We start from the raw sequence: 22,811 nt of genomic DNA, 5'->3' as shown, positions 1-22,811 counted from the left end.
TATTAATCTCTTATTAGTCATATTATTTACAAGTATTTTCTCCCATTCAGTAGGTTGTCTTTTCATTTTATTAATTGTTTCCTTTGCTGTGCAAAAGTTTTTAAGTTTAATTAGGTCCCATTTGTTAATTTTTTTGCTTTTACTTCCTTAATTTTCAGAGACAAATCCAAAAAAAAATTGCTATGATTTATATCAAAGAGTATTCTGGAACTGCACCTTTTAAAAATGCAGTATTAAAGAATTTAGTAATTTAGTCTCAGAAAGATGTTATCTCTTTTGTAAGCCCTGCACTGTTTGTAACTTTCTGGAGTTAAAGAAGATTTCATGAATACTTTACACTGTTCTGTAATGATGCCAAATATTGAGAATTTAAGACATTTCCCTCATTTTACTTTAATCTTTAATGTAATTGTTGTTTGGTTTGATTTTTGTCCAGAAGATCCTCTACTTTATTTCTCTCTGCATGGTGAGGCTCCCATTAACTGAGAATTTGAAAATTTATTAAATGTTGTTGCTGCTGCTGCTAAGTCGCTTCAGTCGTGTCTGACTCTGTACGACCCCATAGACAGCAGCCCACCAGGCTCCGCCGTCCCTGGGATTCTCCAGGCAAGAACACTGGAGTGGGTTGCCATTTCCTTCTCCAGTGCATGAAAGTGAAGTTGCTCAGTCGTGTCCAACTCTTCATGACCCCATGGACTGCAGCCCACCAGGCTCCTCCGTCCATGGGATTTTTAAAAGGTAAGAGTACTGGAGTGGGGTGCCATTGCCTTCTCCGTTTATTAGATGAACTTCTTGTAATTGTTACTGGTATTATTTAATGACTAATTTTAGTTGACTGCTCTTTGTATAAAATATATTTTTTTCACTGAGCAAGCACAGAATCATAAAGTTCAGGCCTAAAATGGACTTCAGTTGTTAATTCATACAAATGTTTTGTTTTACAAAGGAGGAAACTGAAACTCAGAGAGGTTAAGTAATTTGGCCAGTGTTTTATCGCTAGTTTATTAGCAGTTTGGTCAGGACTCCCTAATCCTTTGGAGAACTTACTAATATTGAATTTGGAATTATTTGTGTAATTTTTCACATATAATCTGACTTTCCCCACCCTCACTAAAATTAACACACTAAATTAAACTCTGTCAGGGCAGGAACTGTTTTATTCTCTGCTGTATCCCCAGTGCCTGGCACAAGCTCTTGTATATAATAAGTACATAATAAATATCTAAATAAAAATTAGATAAAAGAATGGGTAATGGATGGGTGGATAAAACAAATATGTATATAGATTCTACTATGATTTAGATACTAGTGCTTGGTTTGGGAGCTGCAAATGTGATTAAGACTGATGTCCAGAAAAGAGGCAGACACAGAAACCAAGGCCCAAGGATAGATCCACTCTGGGAAATTATGTTCTTCTTCTCCTCGAATGGGAAGGCAGCTTTGGGTAATAGGGGCTGAAAGCATCAGCCCCAGACTCCTTTATGAACTTCTGCAGGATCCAAGACACGATCTTCACTCAAGACCTTGCACACCATTGCCCCCTAGATGACTGCATATTGAATTTCTGTTCTGTTTTATTCTAAAAGAGTGGCTCATAGTAAGTTAAAATTATACCAATGTGTACACAATTTCAGTGGAACAAATGACTCACAGTTCAAATCACATGAAGGGAAATGATTATAAGTCAGCTGTGAACATACTGGTTCCAGAATGATTTAAGGCACTAGCCTGCCTAGTTCAATGAAAACACCAGTGGAGTCTTTCCCATACATGGTTCACAATCATGTGAAGAATTGATTTCCCAGGCTCATTAGGATCCTTTTGATGTTGCTGTTTGGTGCTGCAATAGTAGAGTGCTGCAATAACATGGTCAGGCTGAGTTTTTTCTATTGAGGAAAGTACCAAAGCTCAGATGAGATTCCTTCTCCCTGTTTTCACATTCAAACTTTCAGTCATGAGAAGTCAGAGGCCATAAAGGAGTAAGTGCTCTCCATGCATATTAACTGTATATCCCCAATCCCTAACACTGTCATGAGTCAAGTATTTCAAAATGAAACACCTCACTTAGATATTCAACAGTGGGCAGTGGCCATCAGCAGATTGTTATGCATGGGTCAGCTCAGTAATATAGGTCTTCTTTATAGAATAAAATACTTCAGAATGTTGGTTAAATAAAGAGATCAGATAACCAAGAAAAAGAGTGTATCAAATATTAGAGTGTGTGGGAAATATATAACAGAGATATTTAACACACAATTCTTTAACTATTAACAGAAATTTAAAAACTGAAAGAACCTAGAGAGTTAAGAACAAAGTCTGTAGCAGTCTCAGGGGAAAAAAAGATGGAGTATTTATGCAGTTTGCATCCTGGCTGATAGAGACAGATAAATGACTAAAGTTGTGAGGTTTAATGTATAGAGTTGCTAATCAACCACTGAAGTTGTTCTAAATTTTCAGGCACAAAGAGTAAAAGGAAGCAAATAGAGATCATTTGTTCTATCGCATGGGCATGTGAAAGTCTGTGGACTTACCTGGCGGTACAGTGATTAAGACTTCATCTTCCAATGCAAGAGATGTAGGTCTGACCCCTGGTTGGGGAGCTAGAATCCCACATGCCTCACAGCCAAAAAAAACAAAGTATAAAACAGAAGCAAAATTGTAACAAATTCAGTAAAGACTTTACAAAGAGGAAAGTGTGTCTGTGGATTAGGATTAATAAATTAGAGTTGTTCACAGAGTTGACTGAAACTATTTGAATATATGCATTCATGTTGTAAGGCTAATTCATACATATTCATATCAACATAACAGTGCAGATGATGGTCATTACCTCAAAACAAGGTACAATTGGCACTATCAATGGCCATGTTAAACTGTACAAGATTGTTTACTGGTTTGGTCCAGCATCTTCTGGCCCCTGCCTGGAGGCTCATGACTGCCATAAAAGTAGTGATAGTTCACCATCAAATCATATTTACTCAACAGAGAGCCTAAGAATTTAACAGGAATCTATGAACTTTACTCACATTTTCACAAACACAGAAAGTGAAATTACTTTGTCATTGAATAATTCATTTTGTATTCTCAAAATTTAGAGCATAGGTACCAAGTGGCTGCTATGGGAAATATTTTTTGCTTATAAAGATTCAAGGTATTTACTGGTTGAATGGCCTAATGGCATATGAAGCAAATGAGATAGCCAGTGAAATCCATCATCTCTTCAGTAATTAGAACAGCTTGAAGCTCTGGACATCCATGCATTGGTTCAAGGAAAAATAAGCCAACAAACCCATATTTGCCAAGAGCCAAGGTAGCAACTTCACTTTAAAGTGGCTCATAAGAACTTATATGAGGAAGTTTTTAGGTCTGGTTTATTATCATCATTTCTAGTACATAGAAGTGGCTTCCTGAAGACAATGAGAAGAAAGTTAAAGTGGTGAAGTGAGAATAGCAAGGACAAATTGAGAACTGGATATGGGGAGGGTGGAGCATTCACACTCCATCAGTTTATTCGAGGGATAAGATGGTTCCACCACATCTTCACAAGCTCCAATAACAAACTGTTGTCACAGTTATAATATCTCAATGCACAGATATTAATTATCATTCTCATTCTAGTATTCCATGTATTGATACCACATCTTATAAAAACATCATTTATTAGAACAAAACTATATAGGATTATATAGGAAGCAGTTGTTCCATGCTGCAGAAATCAAGGAAAGCTTTATGAAGAGGGTTATTTTCCTTCAAGAGCCTTGAAGCAGGAGGAATTTAGACATGCAGAATTGAGGAGGTATGCCAGGCAGAAAGAAGAGCCTGAGCAAAGGAAAAGGGCATCAGGCAAATGTATCCAAGGAATAGGAAGCAAATCAGTTTATCTGAGCTTCCAATGTGGGAGAGGAAACAGTGGATAATTAGGATCAGGGTCTTAAAGAATACAAAATCCAGGAAGCAATGAACTGGAGTCTGGAAGCAAAGAGGTTAAGTTTTAACTCTGCACTTAACCAGCTCCATTAACTCTCAAATAATTCAATGAGTTAAAAATTAGTATTCTCATTTTTGTAATAGAGAAAAGTGAGGCTTAGACTGATGAATAAGTTACAGATATCAGATAGCTGGGTAAGAAAGAGACAAGAGTGGAAATTAGGACTCCATGGCCAGTGATGCTCTTCCCACTCTCCTCGAGCATCCTCTGATCCTTTGTCACCTTTGGTTTCATAGCCTTTACCTTTGTGGACATGGTGAGCATTTTGCCACACGACCTGTGTCTTTATTTCCTAGAACCCTAGCACAGTGCTCGAAAATATATATCACCCATAAATGTTAGCTGAATGAAAGAATGAGTATCTAGCAACTTGTTTCAATGGCAGAACTGAGCCCAGGAGAGAGGCCAAGGCTGGAAATAAACAGATGTAGAAGACATCTGCTAAGAGGTCATTGTGTAGCCAGCAGATGGATGAGTTGATATGTGGTCATAATAAATTCGAAGACCATTTAATGAATACATTGACTTCAAGTGAGCATAAGAATATTTTCTCTTTCTACTCATATTGAAGGGTAGCTATCAAGTCCAAAGATAGGAAGACTGTCCCCATGAAGCCCCCAGGGTCATGTTAAGAAGCATCTTCTTTTGAAGGCAGGTACTCAGGATAACAATGATTGACTAAAACTTCCTATTATCCTTTCACAAATACAGTTTTAACATTGGAACTTCCAGCATTTCGTTAGCATGAAATAATCTTCACAAACACCACTTGCTAATTTCTGAAAATTACAAATGAGACTGTTGTGAAAGAAAAGAGAAGAACAATTCAAAATTTCCCTAAAAGGAATGTGCCATGGTCTTGTGCTGTGTTTCTAGAGATGAGTGATGACCTCTGGGAATCCATTTGGATCTTATAATGTGAAAAGAGATTAACTGGTGAGAGGCTTTGTTTTACTTTAAAAATGGAAATGTAGTAATGGCCAACAGTTTTTCAGAAAGGCATAAACAAGGTCATAACAACCTTTTTTTGTCCTGATGAGTGTGATTCTGCAAAACCAGTGACCAGAGGCAATCGAATGAAAAGACACCTAGCACCAATTATCAGGGATTAGTAGACACTCTGTTTGTTTGATTGACTTAAATTGCATCCTGTTTTATAGCCACAGGCATGAGAGATAATAGAGAAGGCAGTTGGAATGCTCAAGCATTGAATTACAGTCATGAAAAGAGAAAGCTTGTATTTATACTTGATGCAGTTAATCCCTCTGTCACCCCCCATCAAGGCTTATCAATATAGATGGAGTTTTTTTTTTTCAGCCAAAGCAAAGTTTATTTCATATAATTTGCAAACTGAATTACTTTGATAGCAAGAAAGGCAAGCTCAAAGCAGCTGTTCTTCCTCAAACATCTACACAGCATTTTAATTCACATGTTACCATAAATATAAGAATGATTATAGACATAACTGGGCTTCCTAGGTGGTGCTAGTGGTAAAGAATCCACCTGCCAATGCAGGAGATGGAAGAGACTGGGTTTCAACCCTCGGGTCAGGAAGATCCCCTGGAGGAGGGCATGGCAACCGACTCCAGTATCCTTGCCTGGAGAGTCCCATGGACAGAAAGGAGCCTGGTGGGCTAGAGTCCATAGCATTGCAGAGTCAGGCATGACTTAAGCAACTTAGCACACACACACGTGGGCATAATTGCCCTCCAAACACATACTATGCTCTGGTCCTGATAGATGGAGTTTTAAAATTATAGTCCTAAAAAATAATGGAGGATATAAATTTTCAAATTCAAACTATATCAAACAATGGGGTTGCAGAAGAAGTAATGTTTAAATTTATTATTAATTACTCAAATCATCATTTTAAAATATTCTTTATGTACATGACCCTGTGATAAGCTGCATAATGGCACAACCATGAAGACACATTTGGGGGGCTGCAGCAGATGATAGCAATAAAAGTACATATATCTTATACAGGGCACAGTATAAATACAGGTTTTCCCCACTCTCTGAAATCAGAGCTTTTCAATTAAACCTTCTGTAATCCAAAATGGTGTAAAGCAAAGAAGCAGCTACCTTACGACACATCTTGCTAGTGAATGCACAAAGTCAAGATATGGCTATCATCAAAAAGGCAATAACAAGAAATAACAAATTCCGGTGAGGATGTGGAGAAACAGGAACATTTGTATACTGATGGTGGGGATATAAATTGGTGCAAACCACTATTAAAATTTCTCTATAAAATCCACTATGGAGGTTCCTCAAAAAATTTTAAACAGAATTACCATACAATCCAACAATTCCGAGTATTTAGTTGAAGAAAAACACTAATTCAAAAAGACCCATGCACCTCCTATGTCTTTGCAGCATTATATACAATAGCCAATATTTGGAAGGAGCCTAAGTGTCTATTAATAGATGAATAGACAAAGAAGATGTGGTCTATATATGCAATGGAATATTACTCAGCCATAAAAAGGAATGAAATCTTACCATTTACAACATGGATGAACCTTGAGGGTATTAGGCTTAGTCATACAGAAATAAGTCAAATAGAGAAAGACCAATACTGTATTATTTTACTTACATGTAGAATTTAAAAAGCAAAACAAATGAAATGAAAACAAAACATTAGCAGACTCACAGATACAGAGGACCAAAGTGGTGGTTGCCCACGGGTTGTGGGGGACAGGCAAAATAGGTGAAGGAGATTAAAGGGTACACACTTCCAGTTACAAAACAAATAACTCACAGGGATGTAATGTACAGCATAAAAACAATTTTGTATGGTGACAAAAGATAACTAGACACTGTGATCATTTCTTCATGTAAAAAATTTTCAAACCCACTATATTGTACACCTGAAGCTAATGTGATAGCATAGATCAATTGTAATTCAACAAAAAAGAACGTTAAAAAATAATCAATCAAGATAAACACGGGGGCTTACAAACACAGTTCCAAGCTATGGCAGCTTGGTGCTGAGATGCTGAGCAGATGATGTAGTTCCCAGGGAAGGAGCTTGGCGGCGCCACTCCTACTGCTCAGGCTGTGGGCAGCCTCTGGAACACTGGCTACAAAACAAATGCTGAACACTGCTTTTCATTTCCTCCTTTTTCACAAAAGCAAAAATCCCTGAATTTCTTTTAGTTAGAGAAAAGAAGTACTAATGTAAGTCTTTCATAAAAGCAAAGTGACATAAAGCAAACTATCAAAATCCAGGGGATACCTGTACAAGCACAATCTAGAGAGCTTGAAGGAAGAAACAACTTAAATCCACCAGGGCTAAATATAGATGACTTTTATAAGGAAGGTACATTTAAGTGGATCCGTGTAGCTTTGGGAATGTTTCACTAAGTGGAAAAACAGGAAACTAATAATAAGTTGAGGGAATGAAATAAGTAAGGGCTCAGATGTACAAAAGTATAGGATGCATGTTAAGTGAAAGTAACTCAGTCATGTCTGACTTTTTGCGACCCCATGGACTGTATGGAATTCTCCAGGCCAGAATACTGGAGTGGGTAGCCTTTCCCTTCTCCAGGGGATCTTCCCAACCCAGGGATCGAACCCAGGTCTCCAGCATTGTGGGCAGATTCTTTACCAGCTGAGCTACAGGGGAAGCCCAAGAATACTAGAGTGGGTAGCCTGTCCCTTCTCCAGGGTATCTTTCCCATCCAAGAATCGAACCGGGGTCTCCCACATTGCAGGCAGATGAGCTATCAGGGAAGAATAAGCCCATAGGATGCATAGGTCACATGTAATCAGTATAGTGGAAGATACACCTAGTAAGGTAAACTGGAATGAAATTATAGAGGGCTTGGAATTCCATGCTAAAAAAATTGCAAGTCATTCCCTACACCAGCACTTTCCAGTAGAACTTCCTGTGATGACAGAAATGTTCTGTATCTGTATCTTTATCTATGTTGTTGCGGTTTAGTTGGAAGTCGTGTCCAACTCTTTTTGTGACCCCATGGACTGCAGCCACCGCCCCCCCCCCAGGCTCCTCTGTCCATGGGATTTCCCAGGCAAGAGTACTGGAGAGGGTTGCATTTCCTTCTCCAGGGATCTTTCCCACGCAGAGATCAAATCCACATCCTCTACATACAGGCAGATTCTTTACCACTGAGCCATCAGAGAAGCCCCCTCCTATATCTATATTTATATCTAATTCCACCCAACATGGTGACCACTAGCCATATAAGACTATTTCATACTAAATATGGCTAGTTCATCTGAGAGACTGAGGTTTTCATTTTATTATTTTAAAATTATTATTGTGGGGCTGCCGGGGCTGGCGGGCGGCCCCGACCTGGGTTTCAGTTTCCCCTGAAATGGTGGGATTTCCCGCCCCCATCGGGCCGCCTGGAGCCAGCCAATCAACAGGCGCCCAGAAGGGAACAAAGGGAACAGGAGGGAAAATGGAAAAGCCCGCGAACGCCGAAGTTTGAACAAACCCCGCGAAAGTTTGTACCAATAGAATTGCTTTGCAAACATGTAACCAATCCGCTTAAGCCAGCTACCAACCGCTTATGCATGCCCTATAAATTTGGGTAACAGCTTGGGCTCGGGGCTTTTTCTGACCCCGCACCACTGCATTGGATGCGGCAGAAGCCCTGGCTCGAGTCAGTAATAAACTTCCCTTTTTTTGCGAGTTGCATTGTCTTGGAAGCCTTCTCTCTTCCCGCTCGGGGATTCGGACATCGGGCTTAACAATGATTAAATCATGTGTTACATTTGAATAGCCTTATGTGGCTAGTGTGTCGTACTGGACAGTGCAGACAATGGTAACCACTAAATGCTTGCACAGGAGAGTGGCCTAATTAGAGAAATGCTTCAGTATTAGTTTTCCTTTGCGCAATCTAAAATGTTGACTTACTTGGGGAGAGGATTTCTTTAATCACTGCCCATGTAATCTCTACAAGATCTTCAGTTTTCTGATTTCACCTCATTAGAAAAACAGTGTGAGTGCTAATTAATTTATTATAGAAGAACAGTTAATAGAGAAAGTGTGGCTAAATGAAAAAGATTTTTAAAAAACAGTAGCAGATGGTAAATTCTGTAAGCGTTTAAAATTTCCAGCACACGAACATGAATGCCTTATGACTCTTGAGAAACAACACAATTCTCCTTGGATGGAAAGATTATATCTTACTTATCCTAAGCTAATTAATGTATGTATTACTAATAGATTGTTCATAAGATACATAGCAAAACACAAAAATAAGCAATGTACACATTTAGAAGGGCATACTTGTTCTGACACATATGTGTGATTTAGAAATTTTATGCCTCTAGGCTCACAAAATTGCCATTTTTCCATAATGATAAAAAAGAATAATAAAAACACAATGTTATTTGCATTCTGTGAAAACAAAAAAATACAAATGTCGTAAATTTGTTTTTCTCTGGGGCATCTATGAGATTCAAAAAAGCTTTTACTTCAAAGCTTCTGTCAGAATATTTATCTAAGTCAAAATAAAAAATGCTTCTCTATGTGTTTTAGCAATAGAATTTTAATTTAGAGGCAGCTTGGAGTTCAAGTTGTTTCCTTTTTTATCATAGCCCAGTTAGGTTAACTGGTGAAAATTTGATGGATTACAGATTTGCCGTTGGTAGGTGAAATAGTCATGCTGATGAATAGACATTGAAATTCTAAAACTTAAAGTTCCAATATATTCCTAAAATAAGTGGAAATCTCTTCTACTTGCACAAAGATGAGATGGTTAGATAGCATCACTGACTCAACGGACATGAATTTGAACAAACTCTGGGAGATAGTGAAGGACAGGGAAGCCTGGTGTGCCGCAGCCCATGGGGTCGCAGAGTTGGACATGACTTAGCACCTGAACAACAACAACTTGCACAAGAAGCTGATTTGATACCACACGCACATCAACCTAACATGAGCTCAGATGGCTGCATGTAAGCCAAAGGCTGTGGACGAACAAGAGAAATGTGGTCACTAAACAGCAGAGAGAACTCACCATGTGCCAGGCCCCCTTCAGAGCAAGTCAAAACTCCCTTCCGTGTGTCTGCTTTTCTAAGTTAGCAAGCAACTGCAGCCAACCAGTTAACAGTCTCCTACTAACCCCAGGCCAAAAACATGAAGTCATCCTGGATGTTTTCTCTTTGTCTCATACACCACATGCAATCTGTTCAAAGATTCTGCTTTTTCTATCTCCAAAATATACCTAGAATTAACCAGCTCTCTTTGCCTGTACTGACTTCATTTCTTATCTGAATCACATAGCCTCCCAGCTGTTCTCCCTGCTCCTACCTTTGCCTTCTGCCCTATTCCCTAGACTAGCAAACTAGATGTGCCTTTTAAAATGAAAGTCAGACAGAAAATAAACTTACAGTTACCAAAGGGGAAAGGAGCGAGGAAAGGGATAAGTGAGGAGGTTGGGATTGACATAAACACAGTACAAGGTGGCACTAGTGGTAAAGAACTCGCCTACCAATGCAGGAGATATAAGAGATGCTGCTTCAACCCCTGGGCTGGGAAGATCCCCTGGAGGAGGGCAAGGCAACCTACTCCAGTATTCTTGCCTGGAGAATCCCATGGACAGAGGAGCCTGGTGGGCTGCAGTCCATAGGGTTGCAAAGAGTCGAACACAACTGAAGCGACATAGCACACAGTATATAAAATAATCAACAAGGACCTACCTTATAGCACAGGGAATTCTACTCAATATTCTACAACCTATATTGGAAAAGAATCTCAAAAAGAATAGATATATGTACACTTAAAACTGACACAACATTGTAAATCAACTATGTGTGTATGTGTGTGTGTGCTCGGCCACGTCTAACTCTTGCAACCTCATGGGCTGTCGTCTGCCAGGCTCTTCTATATGACATCAGTTATATGTGGAATCTAAAAAATACACCAACTAGTGAATATAACATAAAAGAAGCAGACTCACAAATATAGAGAACAAACCAACGGTTACAGGGGAGGGGCATATAGGGTTAGGGGATTGGGAAGTACAAATTGTTGGGTATAAGATAGGCTCAAGGATGTATTGCACAACACGAGGAATACAGCCAATATTTTATAATAACTGTAAATGGAAAGTAACCTTTAAAAATTGTATAAATTTTAAATTGTAACTGAACTCTGGCCCTCCTTACTCTCCTCTGCTTTTTCTTTGCCCATGGTATTTATCATGTTCTAACAATCTATAATATACTTATGATTTTTGACATATGTATTTTAATGTTTTCCCCTTTTAGATATATGTTCCATGTATGTGTTTTATTTGCCTATGTGCCAAGCAGCACAGCAGTGCCTGCACATGCTAGGAACTCAAGAAATATTTGCCTGCATGAATTATCATAAAACACTACTTTTATTCTAATTTGTGTATCCTAATTATGTATTTATAAACCATTATATTTCTAGACATTATGAAGATATTGATTGAACTAGGTTTTCATAATATCTAAACTCCCATGTGGTAAATCAAGAAGCCCTACAAATGATATTAACCCTTTCAAGTCATGATGGTATAATTTTTAAAGGTTTCAATCTTATTTGTTTCAAAAAATATTAGAAAGTTTACTTTTCCTGCTAGGCTATCTTTTTAAATTTCTTTGACTGAGTCCTAAGCATTCTATACATACAGATATAGATAGTTCATTCCTGAATTCATGTGTATCTGTTTTAGGCCAGGCATTGTCCAAAGCACTGGGAAAATAAAGATTTCTAGAACACAGTCTCTGCTGATGAAAAGCTCAAAATCTTATAGTGAGAGTCTAAGCTGTAAATAAGTTATTACTTACAAACGACACAGTGTTGATAGCCAGTTTGACTCTAAGTGCATTAATAAAGCACAGGCAAAGGGCGATGGATTGCAAATTCACTTCTGATCTATTTATTAAATGATCAGTTCACATAGAACTGTTAGGAGGGCATGGGATTTAAAATGAAATGGTCTTGGATTTGAACCCCGTACTACACCATCTTTCAATTTTCAACATATATCTTTATTGAAGTGTAATATACATACAGAGAAGCACAAGTTTTATTTGCACAGCTGAATGCATTTTCACAAGATGAGCACACCCATGTAGTCTGTACCCAAATCAAGGAGCAAAACATGAACCATATCCCCCCAATCCTTGAGTTCTGTCACTTCATTCTGCGGTTAGCCACTGACCTGATTTCTAACAGCATAGGCTCTTCTGCCTGTTTTTAGAACACTGTCTAAATGAAATCATACAGCTTGTATCTTTTTGTGCCTGGTGTTTACCCAATATTATGTCTGTGAGGTTCATCCATGTTGTTCCATATAGTTATAGACTGTTTATCCTCATTGTTTTTGTGAATCTAACGCAATTTATGTGTTCTACTGTTGGTGAAAGGGGTTATTTAGAATAGTGCTTCTGTGAAAATTCTTTTGGTAAATACAAAAGTGTATCAGCTTTAACAGGTATTCCCAGTTTTCTGAAGTGGTTCTGCAAGTTTACATTCCCCTAGTAGTGAGTGTGAGTTCTGATAACTTTTAAACTTTCCAAGTGCTTTTTTTTTTAAACATATACATGTTTTTATAAGTCATGAACCTTTGAGTCCCCACCATAACAGCCTACCTCCACATACCTACTTCTATCATACTATTATAACATATTACATTTACCTGTACATGTACTTAGATATTACAAGGCCATCTCTTCCTACTATGCAGTGAACCTCCTGAGTCTTGCTGTTTATACTCCCAAGTCTGAACACAAGTCTGGAACACACAAAGTTATTTCATAGTTGTTTGATCAATGAATGTATTAACTAATGAATAGACAGACAGGTACATAGGATTTTCCTGTTCTTAGTGTACAAAAGATATACTTGGAAATTTTCCTAACACTTTCAGATATTGTAGGAGAAGTTTCAATCTCTTATCTCTAACCTCTAATAATGCAAGAATTCCTAGAGATCTTTGAGATCCAGAATCCCAAGTGTCTGGCTCAGCTACTCAGCCAGTGTGGAGGAAAGAAAGTGAGCATAGGGAAATTCCTCTTTGGCTGAAGAATTGTGCTACACATCATCATTTTAGTTTGCATTTACCCCAGATTCCCCAGACCAGTATGTGTATTCCATATTTGCAAAAAAGTAAAAGACTTGGAAAGATTTTCTTAAAAAACATGTAAATAAGTGGCATATTTATCAGGCCAATTACAAAATGTGGGAAATCTCATATATTTAGATTTTTTCTATATTTACAATAAAGAAAATTTTTTCTGTATTTACAATATAAAAATTTTTTTTTCAATATTTACAAATGGCTGTGAAAATACAAATGGCCCAGTGGGTTGTCAATTAATGAGGGAAATAAAATAATTAGGAGAGAGATACTGGGTGGGGGGAGGTTTGTACAAAATGAGAGAAATTCAACATTCATGATTTCAGTAAAAGGAATGTTGAGTTCAACCTCTGAACCACGAAAAATCTTTCAAATAGAAAAGGACCTTCCTTGAGCAATTAGAAAAATCTATAGAGTTGAACTTGTCATTATACAAGTTTCCCCTCAAACACAAAATAATACCTGCTGAGAAAAGAAAGAAAGGAAGGGAATAAGAACAGAAGAATGGAAGGACTCTCAACGAATATTGAAAGGTACAAAATAAAAAATGGTTGCAGGCCTTTGTAATGGAGGAGGAAACGGCAACCCACTCCAGCATCCTTGCCTGGAAAATCCCATAAACAGAGGAGCCTGGTGGGCTACAGTGCACAGGGTCACAAAAGAGTCAGACACGACTGAAGTGACTGAGCACCCACACATGCGGGGCCTTTCTAACCTTGAAAGCCATGATATAATGATGTTCAAAGGGATGAGGATGCATAGGGATTTGCAGATGGACTCATGGTAACTACTAGTATAACCTGGGGATTAGGCCCTCTGAATATCAGTTATTTCATTTATATAATGAAAACAATACATATCTCAGAGGTTGATTTAAGAATCAAATATGGCATATGTAACATGCTTTGTATATACTTCATGGCAAGTAGAAAGGTAAAAAGTAGCAACAGTGGCAGATTTATTTCCTTGGGCTCCAAAATCACTGTGGACAGTGACTATAGCCATGAAATTAAAAGACACTTGCTCCTTGGAAGGAAAGCTATGACAAACCTGGACAATGTATTAAAAAGTTGAGACATCACTTTACCAACAAAGGTCTGTATAGTCAAAGCTATGGTTTTTCCAGTAGTCATGAATAGATGGGAAAGTTGGACCATAAAGGTGGCTGAGTACTGAAGAACTGATGCTTTCAAATTGTAGTGCTAGAGAAGATTTTGAGTCCCTTGGACAGCAAGGAGATCAAACCAGTCCATCCTAAAGGAAATCAACCCTGAATACTCATTGGAAGAACTGATGCTGAAGCTCCAAAACTTTGGCCACCTGATGCGAAGAGCCAGCTCATTGGAAAAGACCCTGATGCTGGGAAAGATTGAAGACAAAGGGAGAGGAGTGCGGTTGAAGATGAGATGGCTAGATAGCATCACTGACTCCATGGACATGTATTTCAGCAAACTCCGGGAGATAGTGGAGGACAGAGGAGCTTGGGCTTGCTGCAGTCTATGGGATTGCAGTCAGACACAACTTAGCGACTGAACACAACAATAAACTATACTTTATAAAGTATTGCTTATCACAATGTCTGACTCAAAACACTCAACAAATTTTTACTTTGTGTTATGGTCAAACTTGTCATCACATCATTACTGTCATATAAACCAAGTGCTTATGGAGGATCCTCTCAGGTTCCTTTCCTGGGGTGAGGAACTACAGCATGAGAAATATTTGATCCTTGATCAGTAAAAATTTTCTGCAGTTAAACTGGCCCCATTTAAATTATAGATGGCATAAATGTCTGTTATGAATATATGAGGATTTAAGCATGGGGCTCCAGCCATCTCTGTGCGGGTTGGGAAGTGCTCTCCTGGGCATAGGGTCCTTGAGCCATCTTTGCGTGCATGGAGCCAATGGCCTCTACTCTTAAACAGCTGCTTCCTGGGGACAGATCAAGGTTCAGCCCTTTGCTGAGATACAGCCTGTGTGTCAGCAGTGAGCCAGAGAAGCAGTCCCACCAAAAGGATCCTCCTCAAGGATGTCTGGACCTTTGGAAAGTTCTAGTTACCACCTCAAAGGTTATTGTTATTCCCACTTCCTCTGCTGCTTCCAGCAAACAATTTAAACTCCACCTTCTTGCTTCAAATCAATAGTTAAGCATATTTGATTTTCATCATTACATTTATCAACATCTGATATGTTCTCACTTATGCCTTTGGTGAGACAGGTATTAGTTGTTTATCTGCCCTTCATGTATCAGTATCTGATGTTGTTTCTGCGTTTTTATTTGCTTACTGTCCATCTGCACTTCTTACACACACTCCCCATGAGAATAGGAATTCCTCGAAAGTGAAAGTCGCTCAGTCGTGTCCAACTCTTTGTGACCCCAAGGACTGTACAGTCCACGGAATTCTCCGAGCCAGAATACTAGAGAGGGTAGCCTATCCCTTCCCCAGGGGATATTCCCAACCCAGGAATCAAAATGGGGTCTCCTGCATTGCAGGCAGATTCTTTACCAGCTGAGCTAGCGGGGAAGCCCAAATAGCAGGAACTGTGTCTGCCTTATTCCCTGCTATATAACCCAGCACACTCTCCTAGCACGACATGGGAGAGAAGAGATTCTGCCTGAACACACTAGGCTGCAGTAAGATCCTGATTTGTTGAAGCATGCAACGACATATCCCCAAGTAAACAAACGGCAAAGGGCCATGAACCCTTTATATACCTACCATATATATACACATGTAGATATATATACACACATCAGGAAGTGATGAGCCAGCTTTTCTATGGCAAGAATGTATGTGTTGTTCCTTGGCCTATTTCCTCTCTTCCAAACCATCAGCCTGGCTTTTAAGCATTATAGTTCCCCCATACAGCCCTTCCCTCACAGGATACAACTCCCTTTGCAAAAGAAATTATGAATATCTTGCTTTTATATACATCTGGAACATACTAAAAAGCCCTGATTGTCAGTGCATAAGGCTACCTGGAAATTCCTTATATCTCTCTCCAATTACTATGTTTTTCAGGCTATTTAGACTATTCAGTACAATGCAGTCTTTCTTATTCATTCTTTTTATACAAGCAAGTTGTCATCCTTGCCTGACTACACTAAAGTTCATTTAGAATCACATATCCATTCAGGATCCATTCCTTCCTAGGAGAGTAGATGTGAGCTGTGTTCTGCCAGATTCTTGCCCATAAAGCATGACTTGAAAGGTCCTGCAGAAAGTGGCCTCTTCAGTCTTAGGTGCTTCATCTCAGCTGTGCCTGCTCATGGTGTAAGCTAAGCCTTCATGCCACGGACTCTGGTACTTACCAAGCACTGTTGCACAGAGAGCAGACAATGCTTCACAACTTCCACAATCTGCTCTTAAACAAGGCAGAGAACGTCAGCAGCTGGACTATAAATGATGTGGCATATTCTGAGGGCAGAAACCAATTTCTATGGAACACCTGCCTCATTTAAGGCTACCATAAGACACATGGTTTCACAAGTCCTCAGAAAACTTCATTTACTTTATAAAACTCAATTAATTCTTGAGCTCCCTCCCCCCTTTTACTTTATAAAACTCAATTAATTCTTGATAAAACAAAACTGCCACTATAGTGAAGGCATGAGAAGCAGTTTTTACTGTAACCAGAAATAGAACCAAGAGAAGATCTGCGAAGATGAACTTGAAACGGACATTCAGACAAGATTTCTGGAAGCAGTTGCAGTGTCCTCTCTCTCCCTGGCCCAACCCCAGATGGCAATTCCTGTCAGAGCCTCCTTTCCTCTGACAAGCCCTCCCACGTGTCAGGCCTTGTACAGAGCTAGAGGCCATGTTCCCAGGGTGACAGGGACCATCTTCCAAGCAAGCAACGAAATGACATCGTGATGGGGGAAATGAGTCATCACGGGAGATGGGACGGGGATGGTGCACCTTGATAATGCTTTCTAACAGAAGATACTTAACCAGTAAACGCTGTTTTATCACACCCACCCATACCCACCCCAGGGTCCTCCAGTGGCCCGCGGTTCACCAACCCGCACATTCCTCCCATCAAATTAATGGTGGCGCCCATCCAACTACTAAGCCCATTTCCAATTGAAGCAATCTCCGACTCTCCACCACCACCCAATTCTCCACCTTCCCATTCCTCTCTACAGAAGTAATTAACTAGTTGACTACTGACTAATCCTTCTGTTAAGGAGAATTTCAGCCTCACTGTAAGGATTCGTAACACTAACAGGGAAAAACGAGACTAGCTGGTAAAACTTTCGTGCAGGGTAGAAGTATCATAAGGGGATAGCGTCCACACCATCAGTTCCCTTCACTGCCCACTCCCAGCTCCCTACTAAGGATCGGTAACTTTAGAAATAAACCATAAATGCTGTGGCAATTAGGTTTTTTCCTGGGAGTTCCTTGGGCATTCAGGAGTAACTCGTGTGTGTGTGTGTGTGTGTGTGTGTGTGTGTGTGTGTGTGTGTGTGTGTGTGTGGAAGGGAAAGGGTCGCAGCTTCCTACAGACCCGGAGTCTGTTCCTTTGGCCACCTGATTCCAGGTGGTCGCGTCCCGGGGGCGGCGCGCGTGGAAGCACGGTGCGGGGGCGCAGTGTAACACGGGAGGTGTGACTGCGAGCCCCCCGCGCGCACCCGCATCCACCCTCGCACTCCGCACCGCCCGCGCAGCGTAACTGGCCGCCGCCGCCGCCGCAGACCGGGCTCGGGAGGCGCAGAGCACCGCGTGTGGAGCCGGAGAGGCGGGCGGGCTGCTGCCTGGCGTCCGCCGCGCGGTCCTCCCTCCTCCGCTCTCTCCGCCTCTCTCCTGGCGGCCGCGCAGCCCGGAACCTGGGAAGCCGCGGCGCCGAGCCCGCAGCTCGGGCGCGGGGACCAGCACAGAGGCGCGGGCGGCGGGAGCGCCGAGACCACAGTCCCCGGGGAGAGGTGGACTGGAGCCCGGCCTGAGCTGGCAGAGCCGAGCGTGTGAGTGTTTGCGCGTGAAAGCGAGGGCTGCACGGTGCTCGGCACTGACACCGCCGGCCCCGGCCCAGGTCGCCGCAGCCCCGGAGCCTCCCGTCTGCGCCCCAAGGCACGCGCGAAGCAGCCATGAACACCAACGAAGCCAAGGAGTATCTGGCCCGGAGAGAAATCCCTCAGCTTTTCGAGGTAGGGGGCTAGGTCTGGCAGAGACCGACGGGGAGATCGGGGCAGGGCATCCCCGAGGTTCTGGGTACGGAAACCGCGCCCCGTCCCACCTTGACGACGAGGGGCACGCAAGTGAGGGCGCGTGCAGAAGCTTGCTCGCCCGCTTGCCCGGGGGTAGCTGCCTTTCTGGCGGATTGCCGGGTCCTTGGATGGCTCGGCTCTTGTCGGGTGGCTGGGCTCAGAAGCCCCCATCTCGAAAATCAAGTTTCAGTCTTCAAACTGGCTCTGAAAGCAGGCTGCCCCCCGCGCATCCCTCCGATGCGGACTCCCAGGGTGGGCTTGCTGGCAGCGGCCAGCCGCGCACTCCGGGGGCGAGGATCAGGGCAGGTGGGTACCCTGGCACCTAGCAGCGAGCAAGGACTCTGAACCGAGGGGTCCAGAGCCCCAGTCCCTCCGCGCGCCGAGGGTCGGGACCCCCGCGTTGACTGGGGAGTGAGGATGAAAGGGGCCCGGACAAGGGATAGCTTGGAGGAGAGGGATGAAGATGCAAAAAAACAAATCCAAACCCATCAGAGGCAGCGCTACTCCCGGGTGGCAGTCACCCAGCGCTGCTCTGCGCTTTCGGTGAATGAACTGCCGAGCACGTTTTCCCGTCGTCTTGGAAGAGATGGTTCTCCTTCCTCACCTCCCCAGCCCATAGCTTTCGCCCGCCTTAACCAACCCACCTAGAGAAAGCCAGTCGGAGAGGGAGTGGCGAGGCAGGCGTGACTCCTGTTGCTCTGTCTTCTTCCCACCGCATCACAGCATCATCTGCACCGGGGACCCCGGGGATGGGGACACTTGGAGAACGTAGGAGAGGAGGCTGGAGGATGAACTAGAACCTTGGTTAGTTCTAAATGACAGCCAACCTCGCGAGTTGTTTTGCTTCCTTTCCTTCTCTCTGTATTTGAATTTTATAGCATTCCTTAATCCTGTGTTTTTACTTAGGTTAAGGAAAAAAATGGAAGCAAGCCAGGCTTCATAGAGCGAGTCCTGAAACCGGGTCCCTCATTTTTGAAAGGTGATAGACTATAGATTAATATAGTAAACTAGAAGTCGTGCACTGCTGTTTCTCCTATTTGAGGGGGATTGTTCTGCTAAAAGGAATTTTATAACACTACTTGGAAAAATAATTTTGCCTCTGTTTTCCCAAATTGTCTTTAAATGGACCTCCATAATTACAGACCTTCCTTTTTAACTCACCTCTTAAACCACCGATTTCAGGTCTATTCTGAAAACAAGATATCCAGGTAAATCACCCACTGAGCTCAAGCCTAGTACATGAAACTCAAGTCTAGCAAATGTGTCACTAATATTTGAAAATAATCAGGAGATGTTGCATAAGGACAGGTCTTGAGGATTTGTAGGATTCTTGTTAAGAATTTTTCTTTGTTTCTATTTTCAAAAAGTAAACATGGAGATGAAGAGCTGAAGGGTTTTGTCCATAAATACTACTACTGAGATCAGTGTCATTCCTAAAAGAGTAATTAGAAGCATCTGCAGGAGGGTCACCTGATTGCAAAGTACCACTTAAATAGTACTCCTATTTTCTTTATAAATGTGGGTCCTGTTTTTCCCCTTGGTAACCACAGAGAATTTTGATCGTTTGTTCATGAAACTGTTTATACAAATAAGCGATGGCAGGTGCTTTTGTTCAGGTGCTATGCTTTTCCTTGGCTTTTGTGCATATGAATGGGAGGTTACAAAATAGTACACACCCAGAAAAGGAAGTCAACTTGCTTAGGTGAAATACAGAATTATAGAGTACTTAAATGCAATCCCAGGCAATGCGAAGATGGAGGAGACTGCTGGTGACCTCCAAAGTCTCCATCCTTCCTGTAAGAAGAATCTGTGCTGAGCATAGCACAAGAGAGAAGTAAAACTTGGCAGTTCTCCATGTGATGAATGTAGATAGCAAAACCAAATGCTTTAAGTTTCCAAACTGAATTTTATCCCTCAAAACCGCAATATGGGTACCTGTATAAAGTTTCCAGGTATATAAAGTTTCAATTAAATATCTATCAAACCCAAACCATTGGACACAATTGTAGATATTAGACACCATTGTAGACCAAGTGAATGATTATTGAATCTGCATATTGTCAAGCAGCAATCTGTATCTTACTGACATTTCAGATTTCTTTCTGACATGAGACATCACATGGGCTTAAAGGATAGGTTCAAGTTTGGGATGTGCTTCCATTTCTAGATTAAATGTTTAAGGCAAAAATCACTTTTCCCTCATTTTGTTATGAAATCTTAACTCTAGTTAACTTCATGGTGTGTATATTGATCTTGTGTCATTGTACCTTAGAGCAGAGATTTGGCAATTCATTTGAATACTGGAGAAAGTCAAAATAAATTACTCAAGTTCTCAGAGGGTTAACTCAAATAGACTGAGTAAAACAATATCTGCTGGTTGTTTTGGATCCCTGATGGTGACTATTAGAAGAAAAGATTTAAATTATCTATGAAGGAGTGAACCTTATCCTAGCTTCTGATATCTGTACCCCTTGTGGAATCAGACTTGGTTAGAGAGGGTGGAAACATATATTTTCCAGCAAAAAATTCTTCATTGAGTATGTTTACTCATTTTAGGCAATAAAAGGGATAAGAACTCAATGTTTGCTTAAAACTCAACATTCACAAAGTTAGGATCATGGCATCCGATCCCATTACTTCGTGGCTGATAGATGAAGAAACAATGGAAACAGTGACAGACTTTATCTTTTTGGGCTCCAGAATCACTGCAGATAGTGACCGTAGCCATGAAATTAAAAGACACTTGCTCCTTGGAAGAAAAGCTATGACCAACCTAGACAGCATATTATAAAGCAGAGACATTACTTTGCTGACAAAGGTCCATCTAGTCAAACCTATGGTTTTTCCAGTAGTCATGTATGGATGAGAGTTAGACTATAACGAAAGATGAACACCAAAGAATTGATGCTTTTGAACTGTGGTGTTGAAGGAGACTCTTGAGAGTCCCTTGGACTACAAGGAGATCAAACCAGTCAATCCTAAAGGAAATTAGTCCTGAATATTCATTGGAAGGACTGATACTGAAGCTGAAACTCTAACTTGGCCACCTGATGTGAAGAACTGACTCATTGGAAAAGACCCTGATGCTGGGCAAGGTTGAGGGTGGGAGGAGAAGGGGATGACAGAAGATAAGATGGTCAGATGGCATCACTGACTCAATGGCCATGAGTTTGAGCAAGCTCCAGGAGTTGGTGATGGACAGTGGGGCCTGCCTTGTTGCAGTCCATGGGGTCTCAAAGAGTCAGACACGACTGAGTGACTGAACTGAACTGAGGGATAAAAAAAATTAAAGGTCTGATCTCAGTTGGTAAAGAATCCACCTGCAATGCAGAAGACCTGGGTTTGATCCCTGGGTTGTGAAGATCCCCTGGAGAAGGGATAGGCTACCCACTCCAGTATTCTGGCCTGGAGAATTCCTTGGACTGTATAGTCCATGGGGTCGCAAAGAGTCGGACAAGACTGAGTGACTTTCACTTTCACTTTCAATCTTGAATGACTCAAATTGCAGTTGGATTACCTATGGGGCACAGATTTTCTGGCACTTTCTTTTTATTCCATATATGTTTTTGCAAGATGTAGAGAGAGGAATATAGGAAATCAAAACCATTGAGTTGGAATCCTAGGCCTAGGAGTTTCTAGCTGAGTAACCTAGGTCAACTCACTAACACCTCTGAACCCTGATTTCCTAGTCTAGGAATGGGGATAATAATGCCACATAGGACTGAAAGTGCATTAAGTAAGCTTAAGCACATAGATATACAGTAAGATCTAGAGTAAGCCCTGTCATGGAGTGAGCTACGTTAATGTAGGAGGAATGTGAGGAGTTAAACGCAATGTGTGTGTGTGTGTGTGTGTGTGTGTAGCACAGACCTTGACATATAAACTGGATGTGAATGCCCAGGTTAGCTTTTTCTACTCCCTCTGCCATTGAACCCCTCAAATTGAACATTGTAACCCATCTTATTTAGGATTTCAGAGGACTAATGCACCTGGTAGAAACTGCCTACCATTTTGAGCAACTTGCACAAGAATAAAATGCTGTATTTAGAAAAGCTGTTAGCCTTTCAAAGAGTGTACATTTTTTAAACTAATAACAGTGATAATAATCCTCAATATGGAGTATTCCATAAAATACTCCAAGTGAAAACATTTTTCACATCAGTTCAGTTCCCAGGAATGAGCATTTCCTAATTTGTAGCATTTATAGAAATTGATACTTGTGACATATCAGACACCAGGACACCAGGCTTTGTTCTGTAATTTCAATTACATATTGAAATATATACATTGTAATGATTTATTATATATCAAACAGATTTTTTGGAGTCAGTCTTTATGTTTTGAGTGGATTTTTTTTCTGATTAGAGAACAGTCCAGGATGTACCTGCCATGTGCAAGGCAAAGTGTCAGAGGCTGGATATTGAGAAATAAATAAGACCCACACTGTATTGTTGAAGATTTTTTAGGTTAGAAGAGAAGACCAAAACATAAACTGATGGTTTTAGTATGAATGACAGGTGAGAGT

The 22,811-nt window shown here is 41.0% G+C and overlaps 1 protein-coding gene across 2 annotated transcripts in view; it reads left to right on the top strand.

The window, feature by feature from the left end:
- The first annotated feature begins 17,682 nt into the window (after nt 1-17,682).
- Nucleotides 17,683-22,811, top strand: part of AK5 (adenylate kinase 5) — a 260,255-nt gene continuing 255,126 nt past the window's right edge. The window contains exon 1 of one of the 2 annotated variants that reach the window (XM_070467898.1): nt 17,683-18,226. In XM_070467898.1, the coding sequence (XP_070323999.1) occupies nt 18,167-18,226 (60 nt within the window). In that variant the 5' untranslated portion in view covers nt 17,683-18,166. The remainder of the gene's footprint in view (nt 18,227-22,811) is intronic. The other variant, XM_070467897.1, reaches the window with a different exon arrangement.

The sequence above is a fragment of the Odocoileus virginianus genome, chromosome 5, assembly GCF_023699985.2.
Source record: "Odocoileus virginianus isolate 20LAN1187 ecotype Illinois chromosome 5, Ovbor_1.2, whole genome shotgun sequence".
Taxonomy (NCBI): domain Eukaryota; kingdom Metazoa; phylum Chordata; class Mammalia; order Artiodactyla; family Cervidae; genus Odocoileus; species Odocoileus virginianus.
This window is presented reverse-complemented; position numbering and strand designations above follow the sequence as displayed.